Source organism: Neopsephotus bourkii, unplaced genomic scaffold, assembly GCF_033783945.1.
Source record: "Neopsephotus bourkii isolate Nb327-2 ecotype Australia unplaced genomic scaffold, CSIRO-AGI_Nbou_v1 NB_580, whole genome shotgun sequence".
Lineage (NCBI taxonomy): Eukaryota > Metazoa > Chordata > Aves > Psittaciformes > Psittacidae > Neopsephotus > Neopsephotus bourkii.
In genome coordinates this window covers 1,097,789-1,115,535 of record NW_026901081.1, presented here as the reverse complement: position 1 = coordinate 1,115,535, position 17,747 = coordinate 1,097,789, and the positions used below count along the sequence as shown (strand labels likewise).

General features: G+C 45.2%; 1 protein-coding gene across 2 annotated transcripts in view; it reads right to left on the bottom strand.

Moving 5' to 3' along the window:
- Positions 1 to 17,747, bottom strand: part of FCHSD2 (FCH and double SH3 domains 2) — a 146,854-nt gene that overhangs the window by 22,400 nt on the left and 106,707 nt on the right. The window contains exons 10-13 of one of the 2 annotated variants that reach the window (XM_061351398.1): positions 17,410 to 17,505; positions 16,322 to 16,393; positions 6,353 to 6,469; positions 4,444 to 4,548 (exon numbers count right to left, since the gene is read on the bottom strand). In XM_061351398.1, the coding sequence (XP_061207382.1) occupies positions 4,444 to 4,548; positions 6,353 to 6,469; positions 16,322 to 16,393; positions 17,410 to 17,505 (390 nt within the window). The remainder of the gene's footprint in view (positions 1 to 4,443; positions 4,549 to 6,352; positions 6,470 to 16,321; positions 16,394 to 17,409; positions 17,506 to 17,747) is intronic. The other variant, XM_061351399.1, reaches the window with a different exon arrangement.

Here is a 17,747-nt window from a genome sequence, read left to right as displayed (position 1 = left end):
TCTGAACTCATCAAACCAAGTAAACAGCATCATAATGAGTCTTAATCAAATCTTATCTGGTACAAAGACTCTCCTGAGAGTTATAGATATCCTAATGAGGAGACAAAATGCATCCCCCTATAATTAAGTGGAAATAGGATTAATTGCTGTGGAGGCCCCAAGACCTTCCTCGAGCACAGACCTGAGCACAAATGGGAAATCTCCCATCATCGTTGAGAAGAATTATGTCAGCTTTGGGACCAACTTTACTGCCTGGGAGACTCCCGCTGGGCTATCAAAGCATCAGAGTCTTTAGTTTGATAGAGACAGAGTAAGACGAGAGGAAGAATTCGAGTAACTCAGCCTAAGCATCCAGGATGCAGGCTGAAGGAAGGATACAGAAACAAGAACGCAACTTCTACTTCCGTTTTCCCTTATTTCTGCAACACAGATCAGTGGAGACAGTAGCTTTTTGTCTCCATTAGTTTATAGATAAAGGGATACAGGCAGTGGAGAAACAAAAAGCTACTTCAAGGCAAATTAGATCTACTCAGCTGATTGAACCTTCCTTACTCTTCATTAGGGACTGTAGTGACAGGACAAGGGGTAATGGGTTCAAACTGGAACAGCGGAAGTTTAGACTGGAGATAAGGACAAAGTTCTTTACTGTGAGGGTGCTGAGGCACTGGAATGGGTTGCCCAGGGAAGTTGTGGATGCTCCATCCCTGGTGGTGTTCAAGGCCAGGCTGGACAGAGCCTTGGGTGCCATGGTTTAGTGTGAGGTGCCCCTGCCCATGGCAGGGGGGTTGGAACTGATGATCTTAGGTCCTTTCCAATCCTATTCTATGATTCTTGATTCTACTAGTTTCAAAAATGAAAGCTTAAAATGCAGGAGTTGTAGTTCAGTTACATGAGTCTGAGTAAGCGCAAAGGAGCTGCACCAACAGTTGATGTCCTCAACTCAATGAATTTCAAAGGTGTTGATCTCCTTTAGAGCTGGTGCCTGGAATGTGCCACCTTCATTGAAACAAGCATCCACTGCTCTCAGTGCTTGTCCTCATCAAGATCCAGCCCTGACACAGTGGTGGTGAAAGGCTGTTCTGACAAGGATGGAGCTCCTCTGGATCTAAACTCCGTGGTGGAGCATTAACCACAGTCAGTTGTGGAGCTCTGCCACTGTCAGAGGTATTATCAGCTGTAGTCTAACACTTTCTTTGAAACCAAGTGAGTTTTGGGGTGGGACAAGCTGCACTAGAGCAGGTGGTGTCTCCATGGGAGGGGGTTGGAACTCGATGAGCTTTAAGGTCCCTTCCAACCCAAACCACTTTGTGATTCTATGATTCCATGACATCAACTAATACTTGTTGCAGTTGGAAGTGAAGCTGCATCGGTACCTTCCCAATAAAATAGTTTGTTTTCTTGTAACAACATATATGTTATCATTAAACACCTCTAGACATGGCACAAGAACAAAGCTACGCTTCCAGTTTCAACCACAGCAGCACCCACACTGTTCTGAAGATGCTAAGATTTAATGTGACAAGGTGATAAGGAGCTAACTAATGTTAAAGGGCAAATTACTCTGCACTGTTCACACAGGGTGCAACCATGGATGGTGTCAGGCAACCATAGAATACCATATCCTCAGTAACAGCAGCAAATGTAAATCAAATGAATGGGTCTTTGCACGTTCCGGGACTTGTTTCTTCCTGTTTCACTTTATAAATGACATACATCAAACTGACCTTCAGAAAAGAAGAAATGAAGTCTATGAAATGGTTCCTTTCCTGCTTTGCAACTGGATGAGCTTTAAGGTCCCATCCAACCCAAACCTGGCTGTGATTCCAGGATTCCTAAGCCAGGTCCTTCCAACAAGTGATCACTGGCTCCTGACAGCATTCCAGACACCTTATTCCCCTACTTGCTACCATGAGAAGGACCTCTTTGAAGCTCTGACCTAAATCAGGGGGGTCTTTGCTTTGTTTCATTTACCAGCTGCACCTCCATGACCCAAATGCAGTGCAGTGGGTCAAGGAAAGGGCAAATCCACAGCTCCCCTATAACCTAAATAAGTGACCGTAACTTTTAGCCCAAATTCCATTCCCCAACCCAACCATCAGTAATTCCAACTTAATCACTTGCACTTAAATATGCAGGAATGCTGCAAATGTTTGGTGTTCACACACTGGAAAGAATTATAATTGCATTACCAAGGAAAATGTTTGTGCTCAAAGCTTACATCGTTTATTCTTCTAGAGATTAGATGTGTGCAGAAACCTCGTGTCTAATTAATGGCCCTGAAATTACTGAATGGGGCCACTTAGAGGAGTAGGGGCAAAGAAGGGGTGAAGCTGAAAGAAATTATAACCCCAAGGAAAAAGCTTATAGAATTCACTTACTGGCTACTCTTGCAAACAATGAATTCTATATTATAAACTATATGGCAATGTATAAAAGTCACGAAGTGGTTTAAACACCTACAGAAGAGGCCATGGAGCTGCTGCAAGGGCTGGAGCAGCTCCTGTATGGAGCCAGGCTGAGAGAGCTGGGCTGGGGCAGCCTGGAGAAGAGAAGGCTCCTGAAGGGGAGACCTTAGAGCAGCTCCAGTGCCTAAAGGGGCTGCAGGAAATCTGGAGAGGGGCTTGGGACAAGGGCCTGTAGGGCCAGGCCAAGGCGAATGGCTTGAACCTGCCCGAGGGAAGATTGAGATGACTGCCCCATCCCTGGCAGTGCTCAAGGTCAGGTTGGACACAGGGGCTTGGAGCAAGCTGCTCCAGTGGAAGGGGTCCCTGCCCATGGCAGGGGTTGGAGCTTGAGGAGCTTTAAGGTCCTTTCCAACTCAAACCAGTCTGGGATTCTGTGATCCATACAGGGCCAAAGCCTGTTTTCTACCGTGGTCATCCTCCTTGGTCACTACTATTGCAGCACCTCCTATCAAAGCCCTACCTTTGATGATGGACTCGATTATCTTAAAGGTCTTTTCCAATCCAGTTGTTTCTATGGTTCTTTCCAGAATGCAACAAATAAAAATCACCCTTGTCTATTCTCCTCTCCACCACCTCCCCCAGGAAACATTTCATCTCTCTGTTCGCTTTTCCATTGATTTATTGAGTCCCATTAATCATACATTCCTAAGACTTGCAATCACTTAAGGTCCAGACTGATTTCATTTGTTACTCTTATAATATTCTTTGTGCAAATCTTCTCCTCTGCAACTTCTTATCCTGATTTGATTTCTTTCTGCTGCTGCTTTTATCATTCATTCTCATTCCCTATGTCCTTACATATTTAATCATTAACTCTGTGTACACTGGAGTACAGTCTATTTGAAAGAGTGGAGTCAAAAAGGCTATTACACTTAAAGCACTCTTATAAGAGAATATAATCTGGATTTGCTTTAAAGGAACACCTAACATCACAGCAGCAGAAGTAATTTCACTCTCTATTTTCTAACCTCTTGAACTGCAAATCACATTGTAATTACATCAGGTACTCTGAGTATCTGGTGCTATGAGAAGCACTTAGCTGAAACAATTACAGTTGCTCTACAGTTTTAATTAAGCAACTCAGCTGAAAACTAACAGCTCAGTTCCTGTTGCTTGCGATAGGTTTCTTGACTCACTGGCCATGAAACCACTTTGGTTTTACCAACCCGACACCAGCAGTCAAGTATGAGGCTGGTTTATCTCTTCTTGAGACTTGAACCCAAAACAGGCCTCATAAATCACTGTAGCCTTTTGAAAGGTACCTCACAGTAGAAGCAGAAAGAGATTTAAAGGTTATTTCACATGTTTTCCCATTGACATTACAAATTACTATGTGTATCAAAAAATGCTAGTACAGAAGCACAGCAGCACGTGGCAGTTGCTTCTAGAAGCCAAAAAGCATCAAGGTAAGAGATATCATCACTATTTTCTAGTATCAGTTCCTTCAAGCAGAAGGAAACCAGTAAACCTGAGATTGCTTTATGTCTATTTAAGACAAAACCCCTAAATTCAGAGATTCTTGACCTTTACACAAGAGCAGAAAAGGGAGCAAGTTTAATCACTGTTCATCAGGAGGGTTTTTAACATCCCTCTTCTAATCCCGAGTGTTTCATGAACTTGATTCTGTGATCTGAGAAGTATAAAAATCAAGGGGAAAAAAAACCCACTTAAAATTCCCTGATTTTTGATGTTAAAAGCTTACATTTCCATAAACACAAGGAAGTTTCCTGTCCCCAAGGAAACTGTGGCTGCCCCATCCCTGGCAGTGCTCAAGGCCAGGTTGGACACAGGGGCTTGGAGCAAGCTGCTCCAGTGGAAGGGGTCCCTGCCCGTAGCAGGGGTTGGAACTGGAGGAGCTTTAAGGTCCCTTCAACCCAACCCAGTCTGGGATCCTATGATTCTAAACACAACTAAAGACCTGTAACACAAATCCTTCTGTTGCAGGAAGCTGAACATGGCAAAAGCTTTTCCTTCTTACCTCAGCTTTGCGAATACTCTCTCTGGCTTCATCTATTTTCTGCTCCAGGTCTGCTCGGGTTTGCTCAGACATCACAGGCCCATGGCATTCCAGCTCTTCAAGTGTCTGTCAGGAGCAAGAAAACACATCCCATATGCAGTCAATGCCAGCAAACCATCTACATGATAAATATTAATGAGATGTCAGGGAAATCATTGTTTGACTAGATGGTGAGCTGACCATTGATGGTCCGTTCCAGGAAAACAAGATGATGACCAAGGCAAAATATCACTTAAATAAAGTATTTCACATGGAAATTCCACTTAGAGGAACACCTCAGCATCTTCACAAAACCACGGTATCGTGGTATGAATCCACTCATCTCTATGTTGATAATGACACATTTAAATTGCTCTAGATTCATGTCTGGATGAAGAAGAGCATCTGGAGAGGGAAGTTGCTAATGGAAGTCCTGTTGCAGGGGAAGCCAAGTGGGTGTGCTGCATCTGCAGGAATGTTGTGTCCTGAGGATTTGCTGGAGCACAGAAGACACGTTGGAGGTTTCTTAGGTTCATGTACATGGATGCTGACTGTAGAACAGCACATGTGACTGCACAAACTGTCACCAGGTACATGCAAATCTGCTTCAGTGATTGTTCATAGGCTTTGTATTAAAGAGTCTTTGGGGAAAGAGCAGAAGGAGAATCAGGTGCTAGGACCAGAATCTAGGATGCTCTCTCCTTCCTCTGAGGAGAGTTTCAGAGCCCCTGTTAACACACTCTGCCTGAAGCTACAACTGCTGGTTTCTGCTATGGAATGACATAAGTGGGGGCCTATAAGGATGCTGGGGAGGGACTCTTCATTAGGGACTGCAGTGATAGGACAAGGGGTGATGGGTTCAGACTGAAACAGGGGAAGTTCAGGTTGGAGATAAGGAGGAAGTTCTTTACTGTGAGGGTGGTGAGGCACTGGAATGGGTTGCCAAGGGAGGTTGTGAATGCTCCATCCCTGGCAGTGTTCAAGGCCAGGCTGGACAGAGCCTTGGGTGCCATGGTTTAGTGTGAGGTGTCCCTGCCCATGGCAGGGGGTTGGAACTGGATGAGCTTAAGATCCTTTCCAACCCAAACCATTCCAGGATTCTATGATTCTACAGGTGCAGCAGAAGACAGGTAAGATGGTAAACAGCTTCCCTGGTCCTGCTTCTTCCTCACTATATTCTCATGGGTGGTTTGAGGAATGGCTCAAATTTTTCCCAATGAGAACAAGCAGCCATTGGAATAATCTCCCCAGGGAAGTGGTGATTCCCCAGTGTTGGACACTGTTACGTTTGGGCTGGACAGGGCGCTGGGACATCTAGTGTAGGTCAAGCTTTGCCTGGAAAGGTTGGAGCAGATGATCCCTGAGATCCCCTCAACCTGGGATTCAGTGTTTAAGGAAGTGGCATTTATGTTTTGGAAAGGGACTCTTCATCAGGGACTGTAGCAATAGGACAAGAGGCAAGGAGTTTAAATGCAAAAAGGGGATGTTCAGGTTGGAGATAAGGCAGAAGCTCCTCCCTGTGAGGGTGCTGAGGCGCTGGCACAGGGTGCCCAGAGAAGCTGTGGCTGCCCCATCCCTGGCAGTGCTCAAGGCCAGGTTGGACACAGGGGCTTGGAGCAAGCTGCTCTATGGAAGGGGTCCCTGCCCGTGGCAGGGGTTGGAGCTGGAGGGGCTTTAAGCTCCCTTCCAATCCAAACGATTCTGGGATTCTGTGAATCAAACTGACTGAGCTGCTGACCTGGCAGTTTGAGTGTATCATACCCAGAAAGGCTATGATGAAAATGCCAGAGAAAACAGATAAAACTAATTCCTTAGTGCTTGCAGTGGCTCCTCCTCTATGCAGGGAAGCTGCAAGGAATGAAACGGGTAAAGGAATGTTCCCCCAACCTACCCGCTGACTGTGGATGATGTTTTTATGCTCCCGGGCCACTCGGGTTGCCCATTTCCGAGCCTCCTTGTTGAGGCTGTGCTCTTCAGTCGTTCCAGTTTCCGATTCCAGTTGTCGACTCTGGAACAGAGAACAAGAGCACAAGTCATGACACAGACCCAGGGCTACCTCTGTAGAGAAGATGATAGTGATAGGATAACTTTATATTATAGGGTAACATTTATCAGCCTGGGATCTTGTTTCATACTAAACAAGACTCCACAAACACAACCCCGCTCCTTATGAACTTTGTGTGGTCCCATGTTGTGAAAAGCCAACAGTGAAACCAAATCAAAGCTCACTAGAGTCCACAACTCACATGGCCTCGGGACAAGCAGACACTGAACACCAAAGACAATTCTACTGCAATGGAAGCCATTTATGATGAATAAAGGCAAAAACATAGTTTCACCCATACAGTGAATACATGCATTATAGGAAGCAAAGATGGTTACATGGGAACCAATGGGCCATTTAGGCTTGTTCTTTGTAATTTGGGATTCAATCTCAATGCCATCCGATATTTAGAACAGCAATTTGTGCTCCAAAATTTTGTCTCCAAAACATCAACTTCGATTTCAAATCACGTTCTTGATACTGTTTCATCTTATGCCTGCTTTTACTGTGTGCTCCATTATCCTCCCCTTCAATAAACGCCAGCTAAAGCAAGATGAAGTAGTCCTCCACTGCCTCCAGATTGAACAGAACCCATTTGAAACTCTGAAGACAGACTTCCCAGCGTTTATTTACTGAAATCATTCCAAATCTTTCTGCAGTTTCCATTAGTGCACTCCCCAGTGCATTGATCAGAGAAGCACTTAGGTTGGAAAAGTCTTTTAAGCTCACCCAGTCCAACCGCTGCCCATCAGTGCCAAGGCCACCACTGCCCCATGGCACTGAGGCCTTGTCCCCACGGGGTGTGAACCCTTGCAGGGCCGGTGCCTGCAGCCCTGCCCTGGGCAGCCTGTTCCAATGCCTGAGCACCCTCTGGGGCAGGAATTGGTCCTCAGCTCCATCTAAACCTGCCCTGGTGCAGCTTGAGGCCGGTTCCTTTCATCCTATCACTTGTTATCTGGAGGAAGACAGGCTTGGAGCAAGGTGCTCTATGGAAGGTGTCCCTGCCCATGGCAGGGTTGGAACTGGATGGGCTTTAAGGTCCTTTCCATCCCAAACCAGCCTGGGATCCTATGATCCAAAAAGAAGTTTAGGAAGGAGAAATTCAAGGTTAGCCAGCAGGAAAAGGGTAAGAGAATAGAAAGACAAGGAATACTTTTCAGGCTAGGTGTGAAGCCTCCAGTCATGCAGAAGAAGGGACGGATGGTGTCATCAGGTATTTCAGAAGGTGAAGTGCCTTGATTTGTGTCAAGGAAGGAAGACAATTTCATTTGGAATAGACTGCTGCAAAGGATGCAAACCGAAGTGATACTGAATGGGAGATTCATAAGAATCCCCTTCAGATTATGCTGTCCTCACGAGAGAGGCAATAATACCAACCTTTGTGAACATCCTATCAGAGGATTTAATTGAAAATGAGGCAAAAATTAGTTTAGCTCATTTTGTTCAGCTAAGCTTCTTTTCATCAAAAGTGACTACAGCCTTTATCCTTCCTCATCCTCTTCCTGTCAGAGAGCTTGGGCTAGCAGAGTTGAGGGGTTGTAAGAGAGATGATTTCCAATGGTAGAAGCAAGCAAGGAGAAAGTGGCTTTAGGATCTCTGAGGCCCCCAGCATAAAAAGGACATGGAGCTGTTGGAGCACAACCAGAGGAGGCCATGGAGATGCTGCGAGGGCTGGAGCAGCTCCTGTATGGAGCCAGGCTGAGAGAGCTGGGCTGGGTCAGCCTGGAGAAGAGAAGGCTCCTGAAGGGGAGACCATAGAGCAGCTCCAGTGCCTAAAGGGGCTGCAGGAAAGCTGGAGAGGGGCTTGGGACAAGGGCCTGTAGGGCCAGGCCAAGGGGAATGGCTTGAACCTGCCCAAGGGGAGACTGAGCTGAGCTCTTAGGCAGAAGCTCTTCCCTGTGAGGGTGCTGAGGCGCTGGCACAGGGTGCCCAGAGAAGCTGTGGCTGCCCCATCCCTGGCAGTGCTCAAGGCCAGGTTGGACACAGGGGCTTGGAGCAAGCTCCTCCAGTGGAAGGGGTCCCTGCCTGTGGCAGGGGTTGGAGCTGGATGAGCTTTAAGGTCCCTTCCAACCCAAACCATTCCATGATTCATTACTGTTTGACCTCTTTAATTACCTACATGAAGCTACTCCAGCAGGTCACTGCAAAACGTAGAGGCCAAACACATGGATTCATTTAGGCAGATCCAATCCTTAAGATAACATGAGAGCTCAGTTTTCCCTCAGCTTATTGGAGTGAACATATTCAGCTCCTTCCATAGCTTCCATCTGAGTCATAACCAGCTGCAAATCTGAGCAGAATGGGTTGACATTGCCTCTCCTCTATAAGACATCTCATGATGAATTTTCAGGGTTCCCATTAGTCTTGGTCCTTCCCAGCATCTCATTTTCATTAAGCAACAATACAGACTTCAGTCACTTGATAACCTTCTGCATTACCCCATATGTGTTTTGGGTGTTTAATCTATTTATCAAAAGCACTTGACCAGAAAGAATGAATGCAAACTTTGTGGCTGCTCCTAGGGGCGTACTAAACCAGAAGAGGACTGTTATTGGATCAGACTGGTTCTATTAGTTACTCATAAAGCAGAACTGCAACCAAAGAGGCCTCACCCTTGCTTAAAGGTCTAAAAATAACATAAAACTGGGGAGAAACCTAGAGCTGTGGTCTGTGTGGAAACCAAAAGTACAAGGAGGAGACAAGGTCTGGAGGCAAATATAGTTTTATGGGAAAGAAGATGAAAACAAGGGCTCCTAAGCAGGACAAGAGCAGAGTGCGTGGTGGAAACGCATGGTCTGAAGACAGTGCAAGGAGAAAGGTTTTCATCCCAGCAGGACCTGGAGTGCTTCCTGAATAACTGGAGCTGGTATGGTGGGGAGAGCCTTCAGGGCCCTGTGAAGACCAAGCTGCAGGCTCTTAAGGTGGCTCTGAAGGAAGCTGTAAGCAGAGGAGCTTATAAGCATCAAGATGACTGGCATGGAAGAGCCTGTGCTTCAGGAGGACCTCAAGGATGACCCAAGGCATCTGCGACCTCAGGTAAAGACAGGCTTGAGAGGTGCAGCAAGTGAGAAATGAGGAACCAACTGCCACTTAAACAGGGATGAAGACAGGAGCTAAAAGCAGAGATTTCTCTTTAATCAGAATCATTGGGAAAAAGGTGGGGAACTGAAGTGTCTGCTCATAACCTGCTCTACTAAATAAAGCACTTAAGTGTTTTCAGGGCTGGAACTTGGTGCTGGCAAGATGTCCAGCTGTCCAATGACTCAATTTAACCTCTTCCCAAAAAAAGTGGGAAAGCAAAGCCACTTACTATGGCCAAGGAATGAAGGAAGAGGCAAAAAAACCCGGAGCTAAACATAGATGGACCTTGTGCTGTTCTCTCAGGGTTTGGATTACAGTGAAAGCAGCGTTTAGTGCTATAAATTCAATCAGTAAACCAAGAGAAAGTTCTAGATGACTCCAGCTTAGAAAGCAGTGATGCTGTTTCTTAAATTAACAGAGGCATTTAGGTTGTAGACACATGTTGCTTCCCCATTGTGGTCTGAAATGTTGTTGCAGGTGCAGAAGATGCCTTAAGACAGGGTCAAACGCACCGTTTCTCTTAGTTAAGCTGTTATATCTGGATGCTGCTGGCACATGTACAGCTTTAAGAGCAAAAAAGAAGTTGAATCTTGAGCCTAAAAGCTCCTGAATTTTGTAGCTGAAGACTAAAATAGTTCAACCCAGGGGGAAAAAGGAGTGAATATTTACTGCATGCGAATCACTGACACAAAACACACCTAAAACTCACAGCCATCTCTTTTACAGAGGTGAAAATAAGGGGTTAGCGTGTCAGTGGTGCAAAGCAAGTTCAACCTCATGCTCAACACTGCTTGGGGGGAGGAAGGACTATGAATGACGTTTTTCACACTACTCATAGCTAAAAAGCAGTAGTAAGAGTCACGTTTCATGCTCTCAAACGTGAGCCCCCACTTGCAGCACTGTGTGCAGTTCTGGTGTCCTCAGCATCAGAAGGACATGGAGCTGCTGGAGCAAGTCCAGAGGAGGCCACGAGGATGCTCAGGGGCTGGAGCAGCTCCTGTATGGAGCCAGGCTGAGAACACTGGGGCTGTTGAGCCTGGAGAAGAGAAGCTGCGTGGAGACCTCAGAGCAGCTTCCAGTGTCTGAAGGGGGCCTATAGGGATGCTGGAGAGGGACTCATCATCAGGGACTGCAGTGATAGGACAAGGGATGATGGGTTCAAACTGAAACAGGGGAAGTTTAGATTGGAGATAAGGAAGAAGTTCTTTACTGTGAGGGTGCTGAGGCACTGGAATGGGTGCCCAGGGAGGTTGTGATTGCTCCATCCCTGGCAGTGTTCAAGGCCAGGTTGGACAGAGCCTTGGGTGCCATGGTTTAGTGTGAGGTGTCCCTGCCCATGGCAGGGGGTTGGAACTGGATGATCTTAAGATCCTTTCTAATTCTAACTATTCTATGATTCTACTAAAGAGATTTCCTATAGCAAAATGCTTAAAACCCCACAAATCCTGAAGCTATTGTCTGACATCCAGTACAACAAAAAACTCTCCTTGCTGCAAGCACCCAGCAAAGGAACAGTTGCACAACCATACAAAATAATTCATCCAGTTGAGGTTTAGGGGGCTGCTTATTATTAAATCTTCTTCAATAATTCTTATTTTGGGGGGGGTCACTGACCATTATTAGGTTGAAATCTCTACTGGAACATTCTATGCACATGGGAGTGTTGTAGCAGCTGATGCCCAACACGTTAGGACAGGGTTACTGTAATGGTTGTAGCTCTGGGGTTTGCCCATCTCTGTGGGTTGGGGTGTTTTTTAAAGACTAGCAGCTTGAAAGTACTGTTTTTTGTTATGTGTTAGTGATTAACACAGCTTTTTGCTCCCAGTGACTGATGGTTTTGTACCAAGAAGGGGTCATTTATACAGTAGAGAGCAAAAGCCATGCATTTTTTAGCTTTAATTTTAATCTTATTTATAGCAGCCGCCAAGAAACCTGGAGAGGGGCTTGGGACAAGGGCCTGTAGGGCCAGGCCAAGGGGAATGGCTTGAACCTGCCCGAGGGGAGACTGAGCTGAGCTCTTAGGCAGAAGCTCTTCCCTGTGAGGGTGCTGAGGCGCTGGCACAGGGTGCCCAGAGAAGCTGTGGCTGCCCCATCCCTGGCAGTGCTCAAGGCCAGGTTGGACACAGGGGCTTGGAGCAAGCTGCTCCAGTGGAAGGGGTCCCTGCCTGTGGCAGGGGGTTGGAACTGGAAGAGCTTTAAGGTCCCTTCCAACCCAAACCAGTCTGGGGTTCTATGATACTCACTGCAACTAATTTTGTATGTGTATTTTCATTAGTGAACTTCCATTCTCACCCTCATAATTAATCTTATCTTATTAATCTTATAATGGGTTCTATTATAACTAGAAACACGGAAAAGCTGCCACTGGGGATCCAAAGGGACAAAGGAGTACCTTTAGAATCAACTTTGACACAGAGAAATGTATTTCATAGATCTTTTCAATGTGATATACACAAAGATCTATTACTTAAGTGGCCACTTCTTTCAAGTATTACCTCTGCTCTCTGCTCTCACTGTTAGAAATGATGCAGAGCTTTGCTTCAACAGTGTTTCCTGACTCTAAAAGAAGCGAATACTAACACAGTGGTCTCTAAATTACAATCAAATCCATTTGGTATGAGCCAGTTTCAGCTCATTATACTTGAAATCAATCAGAAATGGGGTTAACGTTCCAACCACAATAAGACATTAACTCTATGGCACGGACTTCCCCTTTTTCTTCCAATTAAACCTTCAATATCAGCCTCAATTATGACTATTATACCTCAGTCCTCATTGTAACAACAATTGGGGCATGGGGGAATGAAGTAAAATCAGTTTTAGTTGTGTTGTCCACACACAAGATGTATGAAATCATACAGGAAATGTACTGAGCATTTCTTTACCTCAATGGCTGCATTTCTCCTCCTCAGTAATTCTTAATGCTTTATACACTGATTAAATTAAATCTTATTTTTTATATATCTATATATCTATATATATTTAGCTTCAAGAAAGCTATAATTAAAACCTGTCACCTTCCTCTGGTCTGGTATTGGAAGCACAGACTATTCTAAATACAGAGAAATCAGGGCATCCTCTGAACTTGTTAGGCTGGGCTTACTTAGGTGAGGGATTAATTCTTACTAGCAGTTTATATTTCATAAACCTTTTATATTTAAATATTTATATTGAACATACTTATATGCAATAATTAGATAAGGAATAGTAAAATATTTAATCATAATGCATATATGTATAATATGATCTAAATATATAGAATACAAATGCTAAATAAGTCTTAAATCTCTTTTAAACATGGAAATACATTCAATAGTCAATGCTGACCTGTGTAAACATCTCTGTCTGTGCACAGAAACCTGTTAAAAGTGAAGTCTGACAAAGCACAACCTGATGATTCCCACTTGGGCAGTGATTTCCATTCACTTTCCAAGCCCTGAGCACTTGCAGAGCTGAGGAGACATGGCTGGGCACAAGCAAGACCGATGCCCTTCTGTAAGTAGAGCTTACATAGCTTCTATCACATAGCCTGATACAAGCTGCTCAGAAATACAAGATGCTCAGCATATGATAATGAAAATCATCCTTATTGTCCCAATTTATCCATTAAACTTCTATACCCAAATAACAAGGGGTGAAACACCAAAAACTTTCCACTGAACGTGCTGAGATGTTGTTTTTCTGCAGCTTCAGTGAGAAACCCCCATTTATTCATGTGATAAGCTGCCACACACATCAGATCTGGCTCCGGTTTGTACTTGCGTGCTCAAAGAGGATGAAAGCATCAGTTAACATCCAGGGGAAACTACGGTCACAGGCAATGCAGATAAAACAACAGGAAAAGGACCTCAAAAGTTTAGTGTCAGCTTCTTGTTGCCATTATCCCCCTCACCATGGACAGGCTTTTTGTCATCGGGCTGCTTTTCTCACACGATAACGGGCAGTTCAAGGAAAAAAACCTCTTTTCCAAACAGGAAACAGAGAAAAGCTGGCTCATTTCCTTTGGATTTTGCCCTGTTCTTATGGCCAGGGCTTATCTGCAAGGCATGGGGACAGCACGCTCCAACACAAGAGATTCCTGTGGACTTAATGCTTGCCTTGTGGGAGGACGCTGGGTGATTAAGTTGTCACGACACTGAATATAGCAGCAGCCCCTGTGGAGGACCAGCGTGTGCTGAATGGTGTGTCTTGTGAGGCTGAAGGGAGTACAAGAGACTCTTTTCTGTTCTCCACCTTACTGCAGTGGCCCACTCTGATTTGTCTATTAGATTTATTAGATCTAAATGGGAGTTAACCAGTGATTTCTTGCTGAACCATTTCCTTGTAGAGGGACCTGGACAGGCTGGAGAGGTGGGACAGTGTGAACCTCATGGAGTTCAATAAAGCAAAGGGCAAGGCCTTGCCCCTGGGTCAGGGAAATCCCAGCACAAACACAGGATGGGGGATACTGGATGGAGCAGGTTGAGGAGAAGGACTTGGGGTGCTGGGTGAGGAGAAGCTCCCCATGACCCAGCTTCAGTGAGCGCTTGAGCCCAGAACCCCCCCATGTGCTGGGCTGCACCCCCAGAGCGTGAGCAGCAGCTCAGGGAGGGGATCCTGCCCCTCTGCTGTGCTATGGGGAGACCCCACTTGCAGCACTGTGTGCAGCTCTGGTGTCCCCAGCATAAGAAGGACATGGAACTGTTGGAGCAATCTGTACCTGACTCGAGGATTTCATGGCCATCCAGTCAACATTAGTTTTTAGCCACAGCTCTCCCCTTCTAAATGCAGATTTGAGATGGAAAATGTAAAACTAGAAGGTACAATAGCATTCAGAGCTTTGCACTGAGTTGAGTTCCACATCCATATTGCTTATTCCTGTTGCCTACAATACTCACAATCCCATTCAAGTGCCATGAAATGCTCCAAACTTTGACCCCCATCACAGTGATCAGGTATTCAGCTTGTAGAGTGGCCAGGATTTGCTCTTGGAAAGGATGTGATTAGATGTATTCATCACTCTACTTACATTCCTTTCAGTGCTAGTCTTCAGTGTGGAAATTACCATGCATAAACCACACAAACTAAAAGCAACTGAATCTCTGCAGATCATCTACAAACAGAATAGGTGGCAAAAGAATGCTTGATCAGTGTTCTTCAATGGAACACAATGCCTTAAAAATTCATAGCCTGAGCAAATCCCTCATTGCCTTGTATTTAGTGATTAATAGTGGGGAATGTCGAACCTGCTGGTGCCCAGGTAGGTCCCTTTTAGCTGAGCATAATTCCATGGATCATAAAGAAGCCTGAATAGTTTCTTTCTTGCTGTGAGAACTGCTTACAGCACAAGCAGCTGGAAGCTCAGAAACATGCAGGGCCATAAAGAACTGCAGTCGTTCTGCAGCCCAAGTGGGTCAGCCAAGTGAAGAAGTCACTGAAAGTGAAGAGGTACTGAGAGGCCTAGAGACATGGAATGGTTTAAATTGCATGGGATGGGGCAGCCACAGCTTCTCTGGGCACCCTGTGCCAGCGCCTCAGCACCCTCACAGGGAAGAGCTTCTGCCTAAGAGCTCAGCTCAGTCTCCCCTCGGGCAGGTTCAAGCCATTCCCCTTGGCCTGGCCCTACAGGCCCTTGTCCCAAGCCCCTCTCCAGCTTTCCTGCAGCCCCTTTAGGTATTAGAAGACTGTTATAAGGTTTTCCTGGAGACTCCCCTTTGCTGGGATGAACAAGCCCAGCTCTTTCTGTCCCACGCTCCATCCCTGGCAGTGCTCAAGGCCAGGATGGACACAGGGGCTTGGAGCAAGCTGCTCCAGTGGAAGGGGTCCCTGCCCGTGGCAGGGGTTGGGGTTGGATGAGCTTTAAGCTCCCTTCCAACCCAACCCATTCTATGATTATTCTATGAACGACCCATTCACTGCTCTGCAGTCTCCTGAAGTCAAGCAGTACATGCAGCTCACGTGTCTGCTATCAGACCACACAAGCAGCATGTCAAAGAATCATGTAATTTTTAATGTTGAAGAGTTTGAACAAGATGAATTACAGCTCTGTTTGACATGGGGAGAGCTCTCTGGATAAAGAACAGGATTAAATTAGTAATAGGGCTGCATTTCATCAGCACATACTAATAGCTGCCAGTTGTTCTACAACTTCCCTAGTCACATTAGAGGAGTAACCAATTACACACATCACTATCAGGAGCTGTGAAATTTTAATTCATGCCCCCAAAACATTAGAATGGCAATCACAATGTGCTGTGTGAGTGCAGAAGGGAAGTGTGCGCCTGATCCCCACAAATAACACCATTAAATCGCTTTTTCCTCCTTTAACTTAAAATCTCATTGTGGAAAAAGCTTTTTATTTTCATTTGATGTGTCTATATATATATGATGCATTATTATATTATGAATGATGGAGGCCTGTCAACTGAGAACATGTTTTCCCAGGTCTAAAATGGAGTCCTAAAAGGATAACTGAGGTGCCCATCCATATCAAGGCCACACTGGATGGGGTAGGACCATGCTGGATGGGGAGCTTGGAGCAAGCTGTTCTAGTGGAAGGTGTCCCTGCCTATGGCAGGGGGTTGGAACTGGATGAGCTTTAAGGTCCCTTCCAACACAAACCATTCCATGATTCAATGATCCTATGTATCACACATATCTTATGCATTCTGTTGCCACCTCTATGGGAGTGTAAATTCAGCAACCCAAGCCACATGCAACAAGGACACAAAGGTTAATCATAAATACTACATATACCTCTGCTATTGTCATTCTCATAGCACTGACAGGTGAGGGCTCAATATCCACCAGTTGAACTGCATTAAAACTCTAGATGCAGAGATGGCACAAGGAGGAAAACACACAGCAGTGAAGGTTAGACAGCAGGGCAAAGACAGTTAGAAAGGTTCTGCTCACTGGGTAAAGAACAAGGTTAAACTGTAGGGAAATAACTCATTCTATACAAAGGAGCTGGAAGAAAAATCAAAATCACAGTCTGTTACAATGGAAAGACAAAGGGAATTGTGTTATACATGTGAGGATGTCTGGAAAAATCACTCTTATGTATCTGTTCAGAGAGTTCTTGAACTTAATCACCTGAACGGGAGATCAGGAGACTGCTCTCCAAGTCCTACTAATGAATTCATGTAATAAAAAGCTGCACAAGTTGAACTTTTTATAAAGATCCAGCCTTATTTTCAGCTGTGATTTCTTAAAATAACTTCAGTAATGTGAGTGGGACATCAACAACCCACTTGTATTAAAGTACTAGCTGGAAATGTATTTATATACTAAGATTTACTCCATTTGAATGGCATTTGGGGGCAGCACATACACCAAAATAGCGTTTTCTGAGGGTATTTTGGAATGCAATGCTTTGACAGTGTGCTTTCTGTATCAGTTACTTCTGTTACGTGTATGTAGGTATTCCTTGAGTAATTTAGAGGTATACAGACACTTAGTTGGCACAGCATCACATACGTTGTAAAACAGTGTTAGTGAGCATTAGGAGAACCTCAGCAGCATGATAATAAGGTAACAAAATGTAGTAGGAATTACACCGAAAGCAGAGGAACACAGGACTGGCAGGCACAATCTGGAAGCACAAAAAGATCCTGCTCTTCTGTGCATGACAGGGAGCCTGTTTGATGCTTCTGTTACGATGACCCACCTACTGCCAGCAGAGCTGCTGGACTCAAGGTCACCTTCCTTTGCTTTCCCATAAATATAGATGAGGTTAGCCCAGAGGGGAACACCAGTGAGCGTTATTCTCTTGCTCATTTCTAACAGCATTCATCAAAATAGAGCAAGAACAAAGAAATGAAGGAATCCAGGAGGGTTCTTACAGTGTCACTGTCGCTTGGTTGGAACTGGAAAGGCTGCGGTTTGTGAAACACTGAGTTCTCCTGTAGGAACAGCTGGAGATTGTAATCCCTCACCACCTGCAAACAGAAAGCGACATTTAGGTTCATTTTGTACACTTAAAAACATGCTGTATAGTGAACTGAGGAAGTGTTTCCAACAGAGCTCAAATCTGCAGAACCCTGAATGAAATAAAAGGATGCAGAGGGACCTTAGAACAGCTCCAGTGCCTAAAGGGGCTGCAGGAAAGCTGGAGAGGGGCTTGGGACAAGGGCCTGTAGGGCCAGGCCAAGGGGAATGGCTTGAACCTGCCCGAGGGGAG